Source organism: Prorops nasuta, unplaced genomic scaffold, assembly GCF_024137725.1.
Source record: "Prorops nasuta isolate Cenicafe-Biocafe unplaced genomic scaffold, Cenicafe_Pnas_1.2 PNAS00065, whole genome shotgun sequence".
In the NCBI taxonomy this organism is placed as follows: domain Eukaryota; kingdom Metazoa; phylum Arthropoda; class Insecta; order Hymenoptera; family Bethylidae; genus Prorops; species Prorops nasuta.
Window position 1 is genome coordinate 99,994 of NW_027116862.1, and position 22,375 is coordinate 122,368.

Sequence of the window (22,375 nt, forward strand, 5' to 3'; positions counted from 1 at the left end):
GTCATTTTGAACAATTGAATATTTTTATTAAAATTTCTGTTTTTATTTATCATCTCGTATTTAACAGTATTGGTATATCAAAAAATGATTAAGACCAAACTAACTCAACACTCTTCTCCTAATTATCCCGTGGAAATTGTCCACAATGTAGATACGGTTGAAGCGAAAGTGTATTTGCCCATTTCTCGAGAGATTTTCTTATCCACAATCGAAGGAAAATTTTGCTTGGAAATTTTGTACTTGTCAGAAGATAATAGCTTTGGGAAGGATGAGGTAAAAATTTGATAATTATGTTTCAAGAATGACGAAATCGATGACGCATGTAAAACCGAAGAAAATAACAAGGGTCTGCTATAAATTTTAAGGGTGATATGACGACGAAGGGTAGAATGAATTCTAAAAAAAATAGTTAGTACACTTTCAATACTTAAATTCTCACACGTTCCATTTCGTCAGTCTAAATTTTCAAGCAAAGTTCATCGTCTCTCCCAAATCACTTAAATCCATTAAAAAAAAAAGAGGACTATCGGATAATAGAGCTAAAAATCATTAAGACGATTAAGAATAAGTATCACCTGGAAAAAATAAGTGGAGCATGAAAAATAGTGGAGACTTTTATAGATCACTATGGTAGTAGAATAATTGCTGAAAATGGATTATGAGAGGGGGCTGAGGGTATTAAAAGTGGGGGGCAGGCCGAAAGTAATATCGGTTGTCGAGTTATGGAAGGAAGGTCCAGTCACGCTTGGTTCCTCGCAACAACAACACAAGAACAGTCGAGGAACAACACGGAATATCAAAAACGAACGAAACATCAAGCGATCGACTCGCCAAAAATTTAAATACCAGCACGCGAAGCTCGTTAAAAAAATTACAACGATCGGAAAATTAATCCGACGATAAAAGAAAAAATCAATTAAAAATTAAAGACCATACCGACCTTTGGTTTCTAAGGTAAAAAGAGAGTTTCGAAAAATTAATAAAATAAACCAAGTTTTGTATGCGTTTGGAAATGGCGCCTTGGAGAAAGTTAGAAATTAAATAAAATTGTCACGCTTTGAAAACTGGCCGTACTCTCCGGGAGTTTTTAAAAAGTTTGAGACTAGCGAGAGGTTTGCTTGTATTACGCGTGCAAAGGACGCACTTTCGCTTCCTGGAACATTCTGTGAGTGGCTGGAGGTGATATCGAATCTAAGAAAACGAGATGCACCGGGTGAGCTAAAGCTAAAAGTGGACCGTATCGAACTGTGCTGCGAATAGTATATCAGGTGCCAAAAGAGCAATCGGTGCAAGAAGATGGAACGCAGAGAGGCTGCTGACAACGTCACGATGTAAGTTAATTCCTACTGAAAAAATATTGTTTAAAAACTCCAACTTGCTCATTCGAATAAATATTTTTCAATTATCTTCACTTTCCTTTTATTCAATTTGAACAATAAAATTTTTCAATGTGATTAAAAAGTTAATTAAAAACATATATCGCTAAACTGCATTGGCGTTATGATTCAGAGAGTTACAATGTAATTTTTACAAATTTCCAAAAATTACGAAATGCTTTGTAGTGGTTATTTAACATGAGGAAACTGTCAACTTGTCAATGTGAAAAAACATAATTTATTAACGCAGTTCTTATCACAACTCGTTGCACCGTGTATAAACATTTATTTATACCAGAGATCGTTCGCATAAATTTTGAAGCTCGATTTTCAGAAATATGTTGTCTATAATTAAAATAATCCGATGTTATTCCTAAAGGGATTAATATTTGCATAACAGACTCCAATTGTTTTTCCCTCTCCCAGTCGATTCCAATTTTTCCTATTGAGGATTAATGAAATTTATTGGTTAATCCTGCAACATTGTCGCCACTCCACTTATCATAACGATTAATTAAAAGTATTAAAATTTCTTTGGCAATATTTTCACAAGAACTGTGCCAAAATAAACCTGTTATTAAAGCCAACAGACTCTCATTAACATTTAACATATTGCTTGCTGTTTTTAAATAGGAGAAAGGAATGATAATGAATTTTTTCTAACTGCTCTCGACGCTCCTAGAAAGAAAACTTCCTGTTCAAGGATGTCAGTAACCTGCGCAGAGAGAGAGAGAGAGAGAGAGAGAGAGAGAAGTAATAATAAAATAAACACATGTGCACTTAAGGCTATCCTTGCCAATAATTGATAAATCAGAAAAGTAATCGTGTGAATAAACAGTTTCTTGCATAGCTCCTATCAAGCTATATTTAAGTGTAATTTATGAAGAGGAATTTCCATCATTGGCTTCCTGTAACGAGAACAATTGCAATTTGCAAGACCCTCGACGTCTAATTGCAATTTTCACTCATAAAATGGAGAGGTAAGGCAGCTGTAAAAATAATACATTTTACAGTATAAATATCTCGCCCTTGGTAAGAAAAAAATTATATTTAATGGTTTTATAATTCTTGAAATAAAACAGTGATGGTCGTTAACGAAAACAGTAATCACAGGTTGCACATTTTTTTCGTTTTTAAATCGGTGTAATTCTCAAAATAATTTTTATTTCATTTTCAGTGTGAAAACACATGATCGTAAAATATTCCACTAGAATTGCTACATATGCTGCACACACAAAAATTTCTATACGTATTTCGTATGGAAGATTGAATCTCTAACACAACATTGAGTAATCGTTGTATTCATCAGAGTTCGGATGAAGAAAGTCATACACTATTATTGACGTATAAATTGTTTAAGTTTGGCTATAATTTTTAACTAATTTACCTCCATAAAAACTAAACTACAAAAATATTAAAGGTAAAATTCTATAAATTGCATTGAAATTGCATACATGCATTGCACGTACGTGTATTTATAACTGAAAACAAAAATAAAAAATGGGAATTGGAAAACGAGTATATATATGACAAATTATCATGGAACTAATGATACACAAAGATCTAATAAGGATTCATAGCATAGATTTACGTCGTCGAGGCCATCGAACGTAAATAATGCCCAGAGGTATTTTTCTATTCCGTTCACAATCAGTCACGAATTACCACAGTCACACGTCTAAGCCTAGTGACATTCCCTTACCGAATCGGTTATTTCATGGCGAATATATCGCCTATGGCAAATCCATTACATTCTCATCTCTATGCATTGGTGTCGGTATTTAAAAACCTATTTTAAATTCATCCCACTTTTAACCAATGCTATTATTTTATGCAATCAATCAAAGCCCGAGAATTCATCGAGTTAACTCAAAACCGAAGGCTGACAATTTTCCTAAATTTATGAAAATTGCGTTATTATAGAATCAAGAGGCACGGTAGTGTCTCGATGTCAAGTATACATATATATATATATGTATATACCATGAAGGAACTACTCTGCTTATACAATAAATTTAAGCCCCTTAATCTCAAAATAAATTTCAATCGGTTTTATTTAACGATTCACAGATTTACATGATTTTGACTATTAATTGTTATTTCACGTATGTCAGGAATAATTTTTTGAATAACAAAATTATGTCAAACTTGTTTTTTGAAATTGATAATATGAGTTAGAAATGATCACAGATTAGAAATATTTACGTTAATAGAATATAAGTACTTATCAATATTGAGGAAAGGATGCGTTATCTGCAAATCGTAACAATTAAATAAAAAATTATTAATCCATTAAATCTTAGTTGGATCAGTTTGAGGACGTTTCCAATTTAGCTCTTCCAAGCAATAATCTTAATCATCACCGATACTATCCCACTTTGTATGGTTATGCTACGCTCGTTGCGAAAACTAATTGCTTGCCTCTCCATTTTGCAAACAAACTCATTTTCCACACGAGTGGGAAATCTTCGCTATTGCAATTTGTACAAAATTTTCTTAAAACACATTGTGCGTGACTCTTCAAACTGGCAACATTTTTTTTAAACTGTATTATCTACAAACATTAATATCTGTCAAAGAGCATTTTTTATAACGAGTTACGCAATATAAGCTAAAAATCCTCGAAAGCAGGTGTTAAGAAACAAAAATTCTATATCGATAACACTGCAACATTGTAGCGATTCGACGAAAACCTTTCGATCAATGTTGCATCGAGTGATGATTCTCCCTCACAAAATTATTGCTAAATTATATTACCTCGTTAATTTTTTTATCGTGCAGACTCGAGGTTAAAGAAAAAATATATTTTCTGCAAAAGAATGATTTGTCTGAATATATTTGAGAACGAATTAGAGTTCTCGAGAGACAAGATAAATGGAGAACGAAATTAGGTGATTGATTTCAATTGAAGTCCTTCATTCATTCTCTCGACAGACCCAATTCACGTTGTCTCTCGCGCTCCTTTTGTGAGATTCACCATTTTTTCCGGTCGACACTCGTGAAAGGGCCTTGCGTCAGCCAATTACACTTACGCAATCTGCACAATCTCCCATACTGATTCTCGCCAACCGGTTCCAGCAACGGATTTTCATTAAACTTTCATACGTTTTCCTCGCTACACTCGACTGACCTCTATTCAAATTGCAGGAGCTGGATATTTGGATGATTCTATCGAATGACTCGCGTTGATCGAGCCTCGTTAATTAATTAATTAATATATATATATATATATATATATAATTATCTAATATAAAAATAATAAAAAATTATTTCCACACTTTTTGTAATTCTATTCATGAACCCATTTCTTAGGATTCTTCGTTGCTCCAATCTCTCTTTTATTATACGTTCATCGTTTCGTTATTAAATAATTCCTTGAGACGAATGCAGCTAGCGTGTCTCCGGAGTTTTTGCCGTTGCTGAAATTTTCAACGATGACCTTCGATCTTATTTTGTGACCGTTTCGCGTGCTTGTTTAGGATTTCCCAGTGGTGCTTTCAAAATATTCTCACGAGCTTATCATTTGCCCATCGACGATGCTAGAAATCATGAAGATCCAGACGCAATTATAGTCTCATGCATGCATAAAATTGAAACTATTCTATTTCAGAAAAATTCGAACATTGTAGTGTCAAAAAATCTACGCTGAATAAAAATATTAATAAACTTGGAAAAAAACACTTAATAAATAAACAATTCTTTAACGAATGCCGGTGAAAATGATTGCAGAAACGGCGAAAAAATCTCGACGCTTGAGCAAAATGGCCATTCGGAAACTCAGAAGAGGGTGTCGAAGCTACGTCAGGCGTTACCACAATGTTGCGCGGTGGGGGCAAAGAATCTATTGCTGCTCACTTTTGGTTCCACCCTGGGCTTCTCCACGATTTTGATTCCCGAATTGACGAAGGAGAACGCCGAGCCGAAAGTCAGCATGGAGGAGCTAACGTGGATCAGTAAGGACATTAATTCTTGAAGAGATTAAACCTGAAGAGTATACAGAAGACGTTTTTTCCAACACTGAGAATTCTCTCAATTTTAGGCAGTTTAAACTTGTTCCTGGTTCCCATTGGTTGTTTCGTGAGCGGACCTATCTCGCAGCTTCTGGGTCGCAGGAAGACGATGATGCTGGCTAATATACCCTTCGTGGTTGCCTGGGTGATGTTCCACTACGCCAGCTCTTCAGGGATGCTTTTCGCAGCTCTGGCCTTGACTGGAGTAACGGGGGGTCTGCTGGAAGCCCCTGTGATGACGTACGTGGCTGAAGTGACGCAACCGCATCTACGCGGAATGCTCTCGGCCACCTCGACGATGGCCGTGATCCTGGGGGTCTTCACGCAAATGTTGGGAGGAAAGCTTGCGACCTGGAGGACCGTGGCCATGGTCAATCTCGCTTACCCCATTCTTTGCTTCCTGGCACTGGTCATGGTACCAGAGAGTCCTCACTGGCTCGCGGGTGAGTTTTAAAATTATGATTCTGGTGCACGACTAAAAATCTCACAATTTTACTGAAGTTTATTCTCGAGGACTGTATACAATGATCAATGATTAAAAGAACAATTAATTCTGATAAAAACGATAAAATTACATCATTCGATAATTAGTATCTATTTTTTTTTATCGAAAATCAATATATAATCTTACGTTATATCCAGTAAACGACCTTGAAAAACTTGAAAGCTACACTGTTCGAGAAGTTGAATAATTTTTAAAACGAGAATCTCGAGGATGTAGCAGCTGTGTGTGTGTGTGTGTGTATGTGTGGGAAGTTTACGCGCTGAAAAATTAATTTTGATGGGATTTTGCAGCGAAGGGTCGTTTGAAGGACTCGGAGAAGGCTCTGTGTTGGTTGCGAGGTTGGGTACCAGCGAGTCAAGTGTCCGGGGAGTTTAAGGCGTTGAAGGAGACGGTGCAGAAGCCCGTGGAGGCGACGGGTGAGAAGGAGAGCAAATGGAAGATTTACTGCAAGCGAACCTGTTACAAACCGTTCATCCTGGTGTCCTTGGCCTTCTTCGTTGGAGCCTTCGGCGGAACGGCGACCCTCCAGACGTTCGCCGTTCTCGTTTTCGCTTCCCTCAACGCCCCCATCGACAAATACACGGCGGCCGTGTTCCTCGGTGTTGCGGAACTGGTCGGTACCTTGGTGTGCGTGCTGACCATCCACTTTATTGGCAAACGTAAACTGACCTTCCTGTCGGTCGCCGGGACTGGATTCGCATTTTTTTTCACCGCCGTTTACGGCTATCTCGCGGATGCTCGAATAGTCGACCTTGAGAGGTACAGCTGGCTGCCCACGACGCTGTTGATAGGAGCAGCCTTCCTGTCCCACATGGGAATCAGACTGATGCCCTGGATTCTCGCTGGAGAAGTGTTTCCTGTGCAGGTATAAATGTTTTTGAGCGTCATTTTGTTCTTGGGACTGAGTCCTCCACTTCTTCAGGTACGAAGCAGCGCCACCGGAGCCGCTGGCTCGATCGGTTACATATTCACGTCGATTGCCAATAAAATCTTCCTCTACATGGTCAACGGCATGTCATTGGCTGGCACTTTCATTTTTTATGCTGCTATGAATATAATAGGCGGCGTCATCCTCTACTTCATCCTTCCGGAAACCGAGGGCAGGACTCTTCGGGAGATCGAGGAACACTACGCCGGGATTCAGAGTTTGAAGAACCGGCCGAGAAAGGAGACCCTGCAGTTCAAGGAGAAGTGGGCTGCTACCAATACGGTTGTCGTTTGCGACGACAATGAGAGCAAATTGTGAAAAGACATCCGGTTTAGGTGGTTACGTTGATATATCGTTCAACGTACACGTATACGTATACCAGTGTTGTGTGATATAGTAGTATATCGTTGGTCTCGTATAAGTTATTACGCAAGATGGCAGTCTTGACTTTCATAATTTTTTTACCAAGTTTTTTCCTCAAAAACTTGTCAACTTTAAATAATATTAGATTCTAAGAGTTGGATCAGTTATCGTAACGATTCACAATTTTTACAGTGTCTTTTACAAAATGTAATTTTTATCTCGCAGTGCGACCTTTCAATAATGTTGCTAGATGGATAATACCTATTGGGTATTTTCCATTTCGAACCTTACCACTCTTGTACTCTTGTACCATCAGTGCTCATCCAAGGATTCGAATCGAGAGATAAATAGATTTGTATGGACTTCATTTTTAATCACTCCCCTCGTGTCACTATGTCGCACAACTGGGAGGTTGCACTGTGCACAGATTTTAACGGAGTGAGTTAGTGCGGTCCTTAAATTGCCACCGATGAAAGAAAAGTGTTCACTCAACGTTGTACGATTAAACACAAGAGATCTGTTTGAAAAACTGTAGCGAGATTCACTTTTATCGATCTTTGCTGATGTTCAATATTATTGCAAATAATTTTTAATACCAGAATCAATAGATCTACGTTCTTATACCTGTACATACGCCAATACCCCGACGCAATTCAAAGCCAATGAAATTATAATTTATGTTATATATAATCGTGTTGGAATAGAAATGTTTATTTTGATAGAATCCAGTGTTTCCTTCGCAAATGTATCATTAAGAATATTAATGACTAATTATTACAATCTTAGCGTTGAGCGTTGATAAACGCATTGAAATTGCGTGGAAATAAAGTTTTTCGAGGATTCTGTTTTACCGACGGAGCCTCGGGGGAAGCCCCTAGCAGGTAAAGCAGTTTCTTACCGGACCGACTGTTTTACCGACGGAGTAGCGAGCGATGCACGAAAATGGCGGGAAAACGTTAAAAATAGGAAAATCGTCTACCTCGCACCTTGCTGGTACCGTGCGAACCGATCTCGATCCGCGAACGCGATCACGGGTATCCCGGAACACGAACGCGAGACCGATCAACAAGTGTTGGGCATCCGGAGAACGCGGCTTCCACCCCATATTGATGTAGCTCGGGCTGCGCGTGCGTACGGTGTTTCCTCTCGAAATGGTCGATATTTTCGCTATATCGGGTCATAGTGGCGCGAGGCTTTCTCCCGAGGCCACAGTCTCTTGATAATCGTCGCGGCACAACCCCTCCGTCGTGTGTGCGCGCGCGCGCGAGACTCGTCAACGAGGAAAACGTGCGGGAACAACTTCACCATCGACGGAAGGTGCTCGTGAAAGTGCTGTCTGTGCATCCAGTGAAGGATTCTAGTCGGAGGTACGAGTCACTTGTCTGTCGATATCCAAATTATCACGCAAAACCAAGATTTTCTACTTTTATCCCCCACCTATCGACCCCCCACCCCCCCCGTAAACCCCCCTCGCTAGCGTATTTACATTTAATTCGAAGAATTAACGAGTCCTCGAGGAAAAACTCGCTCGTTCGTCGAGAGATGCAAGGTGGATCGTTCCTACGTGGGCCTTCGACGTTCGATTTTTACTGTATTCACGTTTCACCTCACTCGCACCGCAGCGCCCTCTTCTTTGACGAGTTTCTTATTGACTGTACTCGACACGTTTCCTCTGCCATTCAGCTGGAATTTCGATATTCGTTCCTCGTACAGGAATTACTTTTCTCGATATTACTTGGTTTCCATTATACGTGTATACACACCGAGATATACGTTTAACCTATTTACGATTGCGAGTTCCCTTACCGTTGCACAGTGATACGGGTCTGATAAGTTAGCTTCCTGCGCTGCGTCCCGTAGTAACGTTCGTTAGCGCTCTTCGTATACTCGTCTGGTCGGTGCCACTCCATACTCTCGTTTGCAAGTGGTCTTGTATTTTTATTCGCTTCGCGCGGTGTTTGATATCGTTTTGAAGTTTCGAGGTGGAGAGTGACGTTGACAAGTGAAGTGCGCCAGCACGAGAGCGCATTTTTACTCGGACTGTACCACCGTGTAGAATCCAGCTTTACTCAACGAACTAGTTGAAAGGAGATATCGGAAATTTTTGGGTGGGTGCATGCATACGGGAAATCGATTATAACCTAAAAACCTGGCTGCTAAAGGGTCGCTACTCCGTTCCTTTAATCATTTTCAGTCGAGTTTCTCTTTGTCCCTGTCATCCAATCAGTGAACCATTTTTCTCAATCTTAATTTTGTTTTCCAATTATAACCTCCCCTCTCCTTTTTCCAACAAAGATAATTTTTAATTTCGGTGTCCCATTAATCGTTAAGTTCGAGTGGTGAACGTCCATCAGTGCTTTGCTTATTGCGATGAATTTAATTTTGAGAATCTTGCAGCGATTCAGTCTCCCAAAGCTCGGCTCCGTATCAGCCATTTGGGATAACTGAAATCGAAACTGTCTCCGTAGGGGTGGTGGGTGGATGGATGGGTGAGAGCATATATACTGCAGAGTCAATTTATCCCATTCCCACGAAACGAATGGCGAAATTACGAGTGGGCTAAAGAGTGAGAAATGGGTATAGACGATCCCCTTAATGCCTGCAGAGGCTGACCGAATTAAAATGGCTCCACTCACCCATCTACTTTCTCCACTTTCCACTACCATTTTATACGTTCTATCGCTGTTACACCGACGCACACAACCAGCTTTGAAATCGAGGCTTTAAGGGCTGTGTGTAAGTGATAACGTTTTGCTAGTATATGGTACTTATGCGTGAATTTATCGCAGTGGAAGTTCGTGCGTGAATTCTAACACGATTACCAGCCTGTACAGCCTACGATAATTCACGTGACACTGAAATATTCGCTAAATCGTTTTATTTTCAGAATCACTCGAAAAACCTGTTCCATTTTTTACATTGTTATAAATAATCGATCGAATTACTAAAAATAATGATCAAAATTGTATTCGATATTTTACAGGGATCACTTTGTCCTGATAATAACAAGCTGCTTTTCGTTTCGGAGCACCGTGTATAAAGGCGGAGATAAAAGTACGTTTCACGGTATACACCGAAATCAAAACTGTGTGACTGGGGTGAGGGTGTGCTTGAGGGTAGGGTAAAAATCGATCTTCTGAAAATATTTGCTGGTAACCCCCTAAGGCATAATCGGTCATGGGGAATAAAGCTGGAATGCTCGCTAGAAACGACCAGGAATTCCAAGAGTGCTTTGTAACAATTTCAGAGAAGCCTAAAAACTCCTCAGGTTCTCCACCTGGTTTCCACTTTAACTCTTTGTTTTACCGATGCAGCTTTAACGAAAGGAAAACCTATACATACGAGTGTAACAATACTTCAATGGAGATTTTAATTAATTCGTATGTCTGGAGTAACAAGAGAGTGACGATAGTGTTTTTCGTAGCAGATGGTTTACTTTTTCATAAAAATAAATCAGTGTGAGAGAATTGTAAACATTGTTTCTTTAATTAAGCAGCCAGCTCGGTTTAAAACGATATCTTTTATCGCACTTACGAACCTTGTCCCACTTTCGCAATGCCATTTAACGTTGACAAGTGCCATGAGAATTTTCCACTTTAATTTTCACCGGTGCTCTCGCTTTTTGCCCAGCAGCCCTTACACAGCCACCCCTTTCGACCCTCTTGCCTCAAGATCGTTCGTTATCCTCGAAAATCATCCTTCGAGAGTCGCACCAAAGGAATTTCACAAAATCCACAAACGTTCGAGAAATGTTCATTCGACCATTGACGATAGACAAAAAATAACCTATTTTTCTTGGTCAAGGATAAATTTAACGAGGAGCAAAAGTTGGAGTGGCTCTGACAAATTTCTGATATTATTTGAGAGTTTTGTGTGACTCATGGTGTTGGCGAGGTATCAGTAAAGTGTACGTCTAACAAGCTGGAAGAATCCGACGTAGCTGTCACTAAAATCGATACGGACCAGCGAGTCTAAAAAGTAGCGTTCGTATTTATAGACAGATACTGGATTTATTTTAAGCTCCAGATGCATCGTTCGATAAACGTAGTCATTTTTTCACTCCTTATCAGTTTAGTAGAATAGAATCCTCGATTCAGGTATCATCGACAATCGCATTTTTAGATTTGGGCTTCGACTGTGATCCGCGATGCTTCGAACATTTATTTTACTGGTTTTGCGAGAGATAAGAATTTTTCTGCCACTCGCTATAGCGTGGATGATTAATTTTTTTTAGAAAACAGTGGATTCGAACATTTAACAGTGGCTTGTGTAATTTCACGTGGAATAATTGAGTTTACTCAAGTGCATTTTGAGAGAATTTGGTGGACAAGATTCTCATGGACCGTGTCCTATAATTTAATTACAATATTTTCCCTTCGATTATGGTAATTTTTTAATAATTAATTATATCTGAGCTACGAAAGAGCATGAGAAAAAAATTAAGTTTACCGAACATAACATATGGTTGTGGATGAAAATAATTTGTTGATTAAAACTAAACAGTTTGAAGGTAATAATAGCAGCTTGCAAAAATAAATTATACTTTTTATGTTCGTAATTAGATAAGGAAACTCGCGCTTTATGTACCGGGTGACCATGATTGCTTCACCATTACATTTGACCGATCAATAATTCCTAATCGTAAAGAAGTCTCACGCGAGCAGCTTTCTGCTAGAATATTTTGAATCCTCGATCGGTCAGTGACACGCCAAGCTTAAAAATAAATCAATGAGAAAACAATTTTGTAAAATGTGTAAAATTACTTTGTTCATTTTTGTATGCCGGGTGTCCATATTATTTCGTTAATGTAGTTCGAGGATCAATAATTTCCAACCGTAAAGGAACGCTCGTGCACAGGGGGCCTTTTGCTGTAGTATTTTGAACAATAAATCTGTTGGTAACTTGGTAAGTTTAGAAACAAGTCGAGGGGAAAACGAGTTTCACAAATTTTGGAAAATCGTTTTGATACTCTTCACTATTGGTCGGTGAAACAATTTAAAATATTGAAATAAAGATTATATCGTTGTATATTAAAAATTAATATAAAGATAATCTACATTCAATTTTTAATCTACTCGATTATTATTATAAATAATTTTGTCCTCTTCAATATCTTTCCTTCATCTTCCATGCTTCTATATAATCAACACTTTGCTATTTTACATACCTTGTATATCGAAAAAACTCAAAATCAACTTAAGAATGCACGTTCAATATTTGCATGGTGTATAAAAAATTCATAATTCCCAAAAATTGCTCAAAGGCCAATGATAAATCATACCAATATTAATGTTGAATAATTCTTGGAGTATTTTTCTTCCATTTTTCATGCTGGGTATAATTTATACTTTACTACTTGCTTTATTACCACTCTTTCTTGCTACAAGTCTGGGAGTTCCACGACCTCGCTTTTACGATTAAAGCCTCTAAGGGTGCGATCCCCTAAAACTTTTATCGCTTTGGAGAAAAATTTATTGCCATCAACAAGCGACGATACCTGGCCAGAAATTGTCCACACATATGGAAATGGGTATTTGGAATGTCAGTGGAAAAAGTACGTGGAAATTTGTTGTTTTCGACTCGAGTTTTGCAAATTTGCTGATTTCAAAATGAACTTTGCAAATAATTTACTCGAGCTCCAAATTATTTTTATTCGTTGCAATGAGTAATCTGCAAGATGGGGGGGGGGAGGATACAGTAGTAGAGATTGAAGAAAAGTGAGGAAAGTGGTATAAATAAAGCGAGTTGGAGGGTTAAACGAGAAGACCTTGCAATTATCAAGATTGCTTGCACAGCTGAATTATGCAACGTTTATCTGGCATGCAACGACTAACGATATGCACCTGCTGCTGCACAATGGAGAAGACCACGTGTTCCTGACGTATGGAACATACGAATATTATAACTGTAGATATAGTCAAGCCATGGACAACGAGTAGAAAGGAAACGAGATGATAAGCACCCACATACACACACACAAGATAAATAAACATACGTTGCTCTAATTCTTGAGAAAATTTGAAATTTCATCTTTCACCATTCTTGCATTTTTTCATGTATAATTATGACGAAAGCTCGTAAAAAATCGTTAAAATTTATAAAAAAAAAAATAGTGAATAATCGAGGGTGCAATAAACGTGATTGAATTATTGGGATAATGAGGTAGATTAGAAGGCTGATAAAAGTTTGAAGAAATTGTACAACAGAACTGGACGAATGAATTGTAAACGAGTAATAATATCGCTGCTATTATTTATTATTGGTCGTGAAGATCTCACTGGCAATTTTCTCGCTCGTTAGTAGCCTATTTCGGTCTGTCGATATCGCTATATGCTCGCTCTATCGTAATTCGTCCTTGTACGGTTTCTAGTTTCCTGTACTCCAGGTGTGTACCATTGTGCCATGGCGTTCTCGCCTTAACCTTTAAATATATACACCATTTAATCTTAAATTCCACACGAATCCTAAAAACAACACAAACGTTCTTTACCACAAAATTATTAAAATAACTCATACAAGAAATTTTTCAAATTTCCTCTGCAAATACACAATGTTGCAATATTATACGAGTTCCAGTAAACAATGATGAAATTGAATTCTTTGAAAAACCAGAGTTCTATTTTTACATTGAAAACAAAATAATTTAAGACTCTTGATTACAAGAATAAACTCGCTGGAATGACTAAATTTATTACTAGAAAATACATCATATAAAATTGGGAGTTTTGGGAGATTCAACGTGTTGGACTGAGAAAGGAAGTTGGTCGATGATTCAGGTGACTCGGGGCAGAATGGAGAACAATGGTTACGCACCTGTAAGCAAACTGGTCGAGGAGACGTGCATAGTGGCGATAGAGAGCGATAGGGAAAACGCGTGAAACGATAAGTAGTCGAGCTGCAAGTGGCAAAGGTACAGGCACAGTCACAGGCACAGGGAAAATTGAAGAAGAAGAAGCTGACTAGGAGTTGACGAGAAATGGCGACTGCCACGTCCGAGTCGAATGGGACGTATCGAAAAGATCCAGCTGGCGCGATGCCCGGTGATTTAGCATCAGTAATTAGCTCAGATTAACTTGGGAGGGGTGGGGCGAAGCAAACATGTCGAAGAGACGTCACGTTAAGGACTCGGTTCTTGTGCTGCGCACCAGGATGGCCCGGATGCTGTCCATCGTTGAGATTACCTCGCAGTCACACCATTCGGTACCCATTATTACGTCAAACCTTCTTTCAGTATACATATATATATATATATATATATATATAAATGTATAGAGATCTTTGTCTAATTTACTAACCTCTGTTTCTCTTCCTGAAAATTTTCCAAATTTATGAAAAATTTGTTTTGAGTCTTCAGCAAGTATTTCAACTAAACATTTGCTTTTAGAAACACTGAATTTTTAATAGGATTAGATTTTCGTTTAAACCATCAGGATGATACGTATGTCGCTTCGTGTATTTTTTGGTTTTGAGATTAGTTGATAAATTCGTCATTTGGTACTTAGTTTTACGTCAAATTTGTCAATGTATACATACATATATATATTAGTCTAGCTTATTTACTATGCTTTGTTTCCATTCTTCTGCATTTTCCAAATTTCTAAAAAATTATTCTCAAATCATCCGCAAGAATTTTATTCAAATATTTGATTCTATAAATATAAATTTTGTACATAATTAGATTTCGATCAACGCACCAGGATAACCCATGCCTCGTCCCATATATTCTCCAGGTTTAATACTACTCAACAAACGCACCATTCGATACCCATGCACTGTTACGTCAAACCCGTCGGCCTTGACCTTCATTCCACACACCACCTCCATTTCCTAAAACATTATTCCCAAAGCTTTCGCTAAGAATCGCATCGACACACGTGCACATCGACAAGCCGAAACGTCATTTTTAAGGCGTTGACAAAGTTGGAGAACTCGAAGAGAAGTTTTTGTCGTCTATCTATAGGAATTTCCCGGGAGTTTCGGTCAAAGAGAAATCTCGGGACTTTTGAGGTCGACCTTGAGGAACCCTCGAAACGCGCGAGTGTTTTGGTGCCGATGCGTCGTCGGATCAATAACGCTTTTCTCGTTTACGACGATAAAGTATCGTTGGCTTTTCCGCTGGGAAAGTTTTTCTCCTGATCCTGCAGACTCGAAAGGCCATCGTAAGTTGGTTATCGCTGCTCGAGTCATCCGAGCAGGATCCTTCGAGAAGTTGGCCTCCCGACTGTAGTCAGGGACCACGCACGATGCACGCCATACGCGTCATCGAATTTAATTAACACCCTGTAGCTTCCTGGACAAATCAAACCAGCTCGTTAACCGTTTGGTTCTCGCAAGACCCTGAAGAAGTCTCTGAACGATATTAAAAAATAGCCCGAATCTCATTTGTTAAAGCTAAAACGAGGCACGATACAAATTAATGAGATCACTGATGAAAATTTCGAGTGCGAAGCTTGATTCCCTTAAGGGGATCCTGGAGCTGGTGGGACGAGTAAATTAATTGATGCGACTGATTACAGATGGCGGGTCAGGATCCGAAATGGCAGAAAGATGCCGCGGATCAGAACTTTGACTACATGTTTAAGCTGTTGATAATCGGGAATTCTTCTGTGGGCAAAACATCCTTCCTCTTCCGTTATGCGGATGATTCTTTTACCTCGGCCTTCGTATCGACCGTTGGTATCGACTTTAAGGTGAAAACCGTCTTCAGACACGACAAGAGGGTCAAGCTCCAAATCTGGGTCAGTATGTCTTATAGCTTTCCGGAGCAGCTCGCTGCTCCTTTATCTAAAAATATGTGTCGATACTAGTGTAGTATATATATATATATATGTATAGGGTGTCTGGTTAAATTATACCAAATTTAAAAATTCACGTAGAGCCGATTATTTCAAGAATAAAATTCTTAAACCATTTTTGCATCTGGTTTGTAATTAAAAAGCTATTAAGGTTCGAAGGTTTTTAATTCGAGGCTTCTTATTGGTGGGAAACTGTCTTATCACCTTTTCTCATTGATTAAGGTTCGCTCGAGGAGTCCTAGGACTAATAGGAAGCGTCGAATATAGAAACATTTGATTGTTAATAACTTTTTAGTTAAGGACTGCATGAAAAAATGATATAAGAATTTTGTGTGTCTTCTTAAAATAACAAACTTTGATTGAATTTAACGATTTGACATAAATCTTTTCGGCACCCTGTATATATATACCATGTGTTGAAATCTAACTAATTCTGTGCCTTAAACAATAATAATAATAAAAAGAGACATTCTCATTGTTGAGATTTTATTTTTATATCTATATATACATAAAAACACTTTATAAAAATTTCAAAGTTTTATTGGAACGAGGTATGATTATTTTTAATCAATATCACGAGGAATATTTTTCGATTTTCGAGCGAGTTGATTGTTTCTCGGGTAACTTTTGCAGGATACGGCGGGTCAGGAGAGATACAGGACGATCACAACGGCCTATTACAGAGGTGCAATGGGCTTTATCTTAATGTACGACATTACAAACGAGGAATCGTTCAATTCCGTGCAAGACTGGATCACGCAGATCAAGACCTACTCGTGGGACAATGCTCAGGTGATCCTAGTGGGCAACAAGTGTGACATGGAGGACGAGAGGGTTATCAGCTTCGAAAGGGGCAAACAACTCGCCGAACAATTGGGCGTTCAGTTCTTCGAGACTTCTGCCAAAGAGAACATCAACGTTAAGGTAATCCACCGAGAAATCCTTATCACGTGTAGCTGCAAAAAAACTCCATTTACTTCAAACATACAAGGTGTACCACTGAATAGTCGAAAGAATATTTTAACATAAAAATTAATTCATTTTTGAAATGATAAAAAATATTAAATTTTTTCTCAAAACTTTTTTAAAATTCAGTAACGTAGAAGTTTTAAAAAATTATAAAAAATAATATATTTTATTGTTGCACGGAAATAAATGAATTCTCAAGTTTATATTCCAATGCGTCTTAAGTGGTACACCCTGTATATTCCAGACTCTCCCATTTGTCTCGTTTGATAATCGATTTATTTAAATGCAAATTTCAATTTCCTTGTCTTGATATATCCTGTGCACTTTTGACCCAGAAAGATCTCGCTTTATCCGCACATTCACGCAATGGGATTCTCCATTTGGAACTTTTAATCCTGTTGAACGGTTGGAGAAGTCTAACCGATAAATAAACAAAGTTAGAGACAGAGAGAGAAAGCACACACGAAGGAGAAACGAAACAAGATTTCACTCGAGAATTCGATAGAAAAAAAGTAGAAAATTATCAAAAACCAAGGACCATTAAAAACATTATTATTATTATTTCCGTTTTCCCAGGCGGTGTTCGAGTTGCTGGTGGATATAATTTGCGACAAGATGAGCGAATCGCTGGACAACGATCCAACCCTGATGGCAGGTGGGGCGAGCCAGGCAAAAGGTCAAAGACTCACCGATCAGCCGACCAATCCAGCAAACGCCAATTGCAACTGCTAAGAACCTGAAGAGTTTCGACGCTTGGTGCGATCGGTTGACGTGCAAATGCGAGATGAAGAGAGAGAAAGAGAGAGAAAGAGAGAGAAAGAGAGAGAGAGAGAGAGAGAGAGGGAGAGAGAGAGAGAGAATGAACGAATGTATGTCTCTGAGTAAGAGGACATAGGAGTGTCCTTGACAAGTCCACCCTCCTCGTTCCTTATAGCTATATATTTATTTACACCTCATTATCCCACTGTTTCGTTAAATAAATTTGAGCTGCCACTGGGAAGCAGGCAGAACGTTCGTTCGGATTTCTCGCTTTCACGATGAAGAATCCAGCGTGGCATATCAGGCACGAATTGGCAGTCGTATATATATATATATAACCAACCGTGCGATTTACGTGTAATCGAAAAGTTACGATTCCCGAAATATCGTTAAGAATTTTCTTCTCCAGTACCCCCCCCCCCCTACTCTGATTCTTCTACTTCGCATATAATAATAATAATAATTACCTGAAAGTTTGTCAGAATTGAAATTGGGAATTGTTTCGTTGAGGTTACACGTTCGTCCAGCACGTGTTCTATATAATATGTATAGAAGGGCTTTATATCGTTGTGTAAGTTGTGTTATAAGGCAATTGTATTGCGATTTAAAAATATTGCACGAACAATAGAAACGTTCGAGGGTTTCGCGTGACTCAAATATTAGCGTAGAAAAAATTGTATAATAGCTGGAATTCTATTGTTCAAACGATGTAAGATGTAATCTCTGATTTCAAAGCGTTTCTTGCGTGGTTTCGAGAGGACCTGCTTTTTCTCGCTCGAGATCGATGTAATAATTGTTTCGTCGCTTATGGTTTCTATGTAATATTCTACAAGGATGTGAGAGTATTTATACCGACGAGAATTCGCGGTCAAACGCTTTTTTTCGCAGCCTTTGAACTATGCAAATTTTTGGTTTAAGATATTTGCGATCAGTGCGTATACATATATATATATATATATATATAATTTCAAACGTTGTTAATATTTCTTTGGCTATTCGATGCGTGCTCGATTGAATTATATACAGCGAATTGTTGGCGAATTGATTTGAACGTTTATCGAGAGTCGCGATATACATATATATAGGTACATAGTATATCTCGCTGGAATCTCGTTAATTTTAGTAGCTAGAGTACTTATGTGTTCAATTATATTACTATAGTTAGCGAATTACTCTGTTACGTAAGATATATCATTTTAACGTTGTTAAAGCTATATTTATTCGTCGGGAAGCTTCCGCGTTTAATATCTTTCACGCCGAAGCAAACATCTGTTCGAGATCTCCCTTTAAACGATCTGTGCGATTAGAGAAAACAAATTTATCGAGCTACCGGAAGTAAGAAGAGGGAAATTCTTTGCAGTAAGAAAATAAGCGTGAAAAAATACGTAGGTTACAAAATTCTTGATTAATCGTACAGTTCGAAGTCCGTCGACCTTGCGTTTGCGATCTTGTCAATTTTTCACCGCCATTAGCCGCCATTTTCTTTGCCAGAATTGTCGAAAAAACGCAAGTGAACGCTCCGCTGAAGAATTATCAACGAAAAAGTGTTATTCGATAGTTGTATTCGCGAGTTCGAATCGTCGGAACGAGAGTATTCGAGATTAGACCGATGGTGGCGCCACCTGTGTTTTTTCGGAGACAACATGGCGGCCGCTCTCTCCGTATTTCACGCTGGAAGGTTAATTGCCCGAAGCTCGATTCTCCTCGCGGGCTTCCGCCGGGTTTATCGAGCCTTTTTCACCGCATTTTTGGCAATGGAACCCGTAGGAATCTCGCGAACGATCGGAATTCCCGGAGAATTCCGGTTGAACGGCTCGCATTCCACGACCGATCACCTAGGCAACCAACGATCGATATCTTCGAGGATCGATCGACCGTGAAGCATCTGGACTCGCGATGATAAATTTTCTATCGAGGTCACGAGTCTTCGGAACTCCCCGTATAGCACCAAGTGACTTAAAGACTTCTTTTAGACATCTTTTAGTCAAGTGTATACTGTATGGGCCCCGTAGCGTCGCGGAATCTAAATTTTGAGGTTATATCGACCGATTTTTCGTCACCGCGCGGTTCGCGCATGGCGCGAGGCGTTGAAAACGCACCTTGAGGAGAATAGAAGATTGCCGTTGGATGGAATATCGCTTTCTGTGGATTTTCGAGCTTCGTTCTATCGATGAACCGGCGACAAACCGGAAATCGACCAAGTCTGTTCTCTATTGCACAACCGAATTCCAGCCGGTGGAAGCTCCTTAGAAGCTCGGCCACCAGAGCACGATCATACTATTAAGATGTTGATAAGATTATTGTAATGGCTGAAGTGTACTGCCGGGCACGTTGAGTAGCAATAGATCGTCCGATTAGCTGTGCCGAGGGGCCAAAATACTTCTTACCCTGAGCAGCGTAATCCTGTAACCAAAACAATAATCCAGATCCCTGCACAATGGACTTAATTACCATTTTGTTCGATCTCCGAAGGCATATCTTATAGTTATTTGTATACAATTCTAATTAAACGATAACTCTTAAAACATAACGAGTGAATATATAGATTTTCTGAAATTCAGTCGTCACTGTGAAACTTGGTCCCATGAAAAAGCTTTTTCGTATATATATATACGACAGGGTGAAAATAAATTTGTCTCCGTAATAATTTAAGACTGACGCCAGAGTTCGCACGCTCTCTTATGAAACTGGAACGGCAACAAGCGAACAAAGTTGCTATACTTGTTCTGTTTATAGATATTCTACCGAATTACGCCCCGTCAAATTTCTTGAAATTCCCTCGAGAGTCCCTCGACCAGCGTAACGAGTCTAGTGCGTATCGCCTTGAAACATTCGAGATTCGTAAAATAATGATGATTGATAAAAAAGGGGGGTAGAAATTGTCAAGTTTAAAATTTACCAGGTTGGGTAAAATGTCCAATTTGCCGTTTTATTGCGAATTTGCAGAGTCCCGGATTGAATTGGAGAATTTGCTTTGAATCCACTCGATTATTAACGATATGAAACAACAACCTTTGGAACACCGAAGACATCGATCTAGCGTCAATTATAGAACAGCCAAAACGTGCCTGGGGCAAACTTCGGTCGTTACATTCATAAAATTCTACTAGGCAAGCTGCCCTCTGTACATAAGATTTAACAAACAAAAATGAAGATAAATAAACATTATGTATCACCGACTCCGTAAAGAAGTGTAATGTACGCGTTAATTATTCGTGTGAAAAATGCGAAATCCGTGCTGGAGCATCGCGAAAACCCCGTGCCACAAGCTCGTCGATGACGATTGATCCTGACGATGACAAGAAAATTCTGACTTTCCGCGATCGACGTGCTTTTAAATTATCGCTCGATGTGATTTTCTCTATTCGTTCATTTTTCTCTCTTGCAACGGGACGAGAAATGTTAAAAAAAATTACCACAAAAACCTTCCAGTTAAGTTTCAAACAATAATTATTTACAGAGTATAAAGTGACAAAATTAATAATTATAATTATACAAGATTTATCGAGAGGTTTGTATCCCTACTGGAAATTATATAAATTATCACAATTACTATAATTACTGTAATTTATCATTATCATCGGTCCTATCGAAGGAAAAAATTGTACGTACACGTGGCCGGGCACTTTGTATGTATGTACTGTATCGTATGTAAACTACATTATATGCCTAATATTTAAAACAAAAATAACGATATTTAAATAAAAAAAGCAAACAATAATCTATCAAACACGCATGGAACTTACTTCGCAGGCGTTACGTTGACCGTTTTTAAAAGAAACACAAATAACAAGAGAATTGTACAATTGATAAGAAAATTCACTCGAGGCTTCCTCTCATTTTTTCTCTTTTTCTCATATTATTCCCTATTCCTCCTTGCTCGATATAAAATCTTTTGGACTCTGATCCTTCCTCTTCTATAGGTAATCGTATCCCACGAGACGTAAGAACGATGCTCTTTCCTCTGTCAATGACCTTGAAAATCTTCAAAAAACACCTGGATAATTCTTCTGCAAAATGAGACAAAGTTTTATCAATAAGTTTTCTTGTAAATTGTACAATAAATGTAGCCGATGCCATTTATTTGGAGTCGATGTTTTCACGACAAACTTGTCGCTATGTATTAATTGTACGTGTATGTGTGCGACGGGAGAAAGAATGTTTGAGAGAGAGAAAGAGAGAATGAGAGAATGAGAATGAGAGAGAGAGAGAGAGAGAGAGAGAAGACGAGAACCTACTGGTATAAGCGTAGAAAAACATGTATAAACGAAAAAAAATGATGCAAAGTTACAACATTGTAGAGTATGGGACGCGTATATACATGTATACATATACAAATGTATATGTTTATATATATACATATATATATATAATCTATATAGAAAGAAAAGAACATTCTTGGTGCGCGATATATAAAACACTGGAGTAAAGCTATAATTTGCAATACTGTGTATACGAATTATTTATAGTCTCAAAATACTTCATTTTATACCCCTCCCCCCACTTTTTTTCAAATTATCCTGTGACTCCGGACAATCTTTTATGATTCTCGTTCTTTACAATGATTTTTTCTCTTAGAACAATGAATTTTTCGATTTTTTTTATCCACAAGTAGATAAAACCTATTTTTGACCAGACTCCCCTCTCCACTCACTTTTCCTCATGCCAGA

The 22,375-nt window shown here is 38.5% G+C and overlaps 2 protein-coding genes across 7 annotated transcripts; both read left to right on the forward strand.

The window, feature by feature from the left end:
* Positions 1-762: 762 nt before the first annotated feature.
* On the forward strand, positions 763-7,869 carry LOC136784693 (facilitated trehalose transporter Tret1-like). The gene is made up of 5 exons (XM_066745549.1): positions 763-1,331; positions 5,106-5,329; positions 5,416-5,829; positions 6,182-6,756; positions 6,814-7,869. The coding sequence occupies exons 1-5, from the start codon at positions 1,297-1,299 to the stop codon at positions 7,135-7,137; spliced, it is 1,572 nt and encodes a 523-aa protein (XP_066601646.1). The 5' UTR covers positions 763-1,296; the 3' UTR covers positions 7,138-7,869.
* A 499-nt stretch (positions 7,870-8,368) lies between these two features.
* Rab3 (RAS oncogene family member Rab3) lies at positions 8,369-22,151 on the forward strand. Of its 6 annotated transcripts, XM_066745571.1 has the most exons (5): positions 8,369-8,549; positions 10,166-10,236; positions 15,699-15,920; positions 16,611-16,901; positions 17,523-22,151. In XM_066745571.1, the coding sequence occupies exons 3-5, from the start codon at positions 15,699-15,701 to the stop codon at positions 17,676-17,678; spliced, it is 669 nt and encodes a 222-aa protein (XP_066601668.1). In that variant the 5' UTR covers positions 8,369-8,549; positions 10,166-10,236; the 3' UTR covers positions 17,679-22,151. The 6 variants fall into 6 exon arrangements, with proteins under 6 accessions (XP_066601668.1, XP_066601667.1, XP_066601669.1 ...); XM_066745570.1 differs by lacking the exon at positions 10,166-10,236 and having other exon boundaries at positions 8,373-8,549; XM_066745572.1 differs by lacking the exons at positions 8,369-8,549; positions 10,166-10,236 and adding an exon at positions 8,979-9,290.
* The last annotated feature ends 224 nt before the right edge of the window (positions 22,152-22,375 follow it).

Coding starts and splice junctions, on each gene's coding strand:
- LOC136784693 (XM_066745549.1), top strand. CDS start 1,297: ATGGAACGCAGAGAGGCTGCTGACAACGTCACGAT. Junction 1,332..5,105: donor GCTGCTGACAACGTCACGAT/GTAAGTTAATTC, acceptor AAATGATTGCAG/AAACGGCGAAAAAATCTCGA. Junction 5,830..6,181: donor GAGTCCTCACTGGCTCGCGG/GTGAGTTTTAAA, acceptor GGGATTTTGCAG/CGAAGGGTCGTTTGAAGGAC.
- Rab3 (XM_066745565.1), top strand. CDS start 14,281: ATGTCGAAGAGACGTCACGTTAAGGACTCGGTTCTTGTGCTGCGCACC. Junction 15,921..16,610: donor GGGTCAAGCTCCAAATCTGG/GTCAGTATGTCT, acceptor TAACTTTTGCAG/GATACGGCGGGTCAGGAGAG. Junction 16,902..17,522: donor AAGAGAACATCAACGTTAAG/GTAATCCACCGA, acceptor CCGTTTTCCCAG/GCGGTGTTCGAGTTGCTGGT.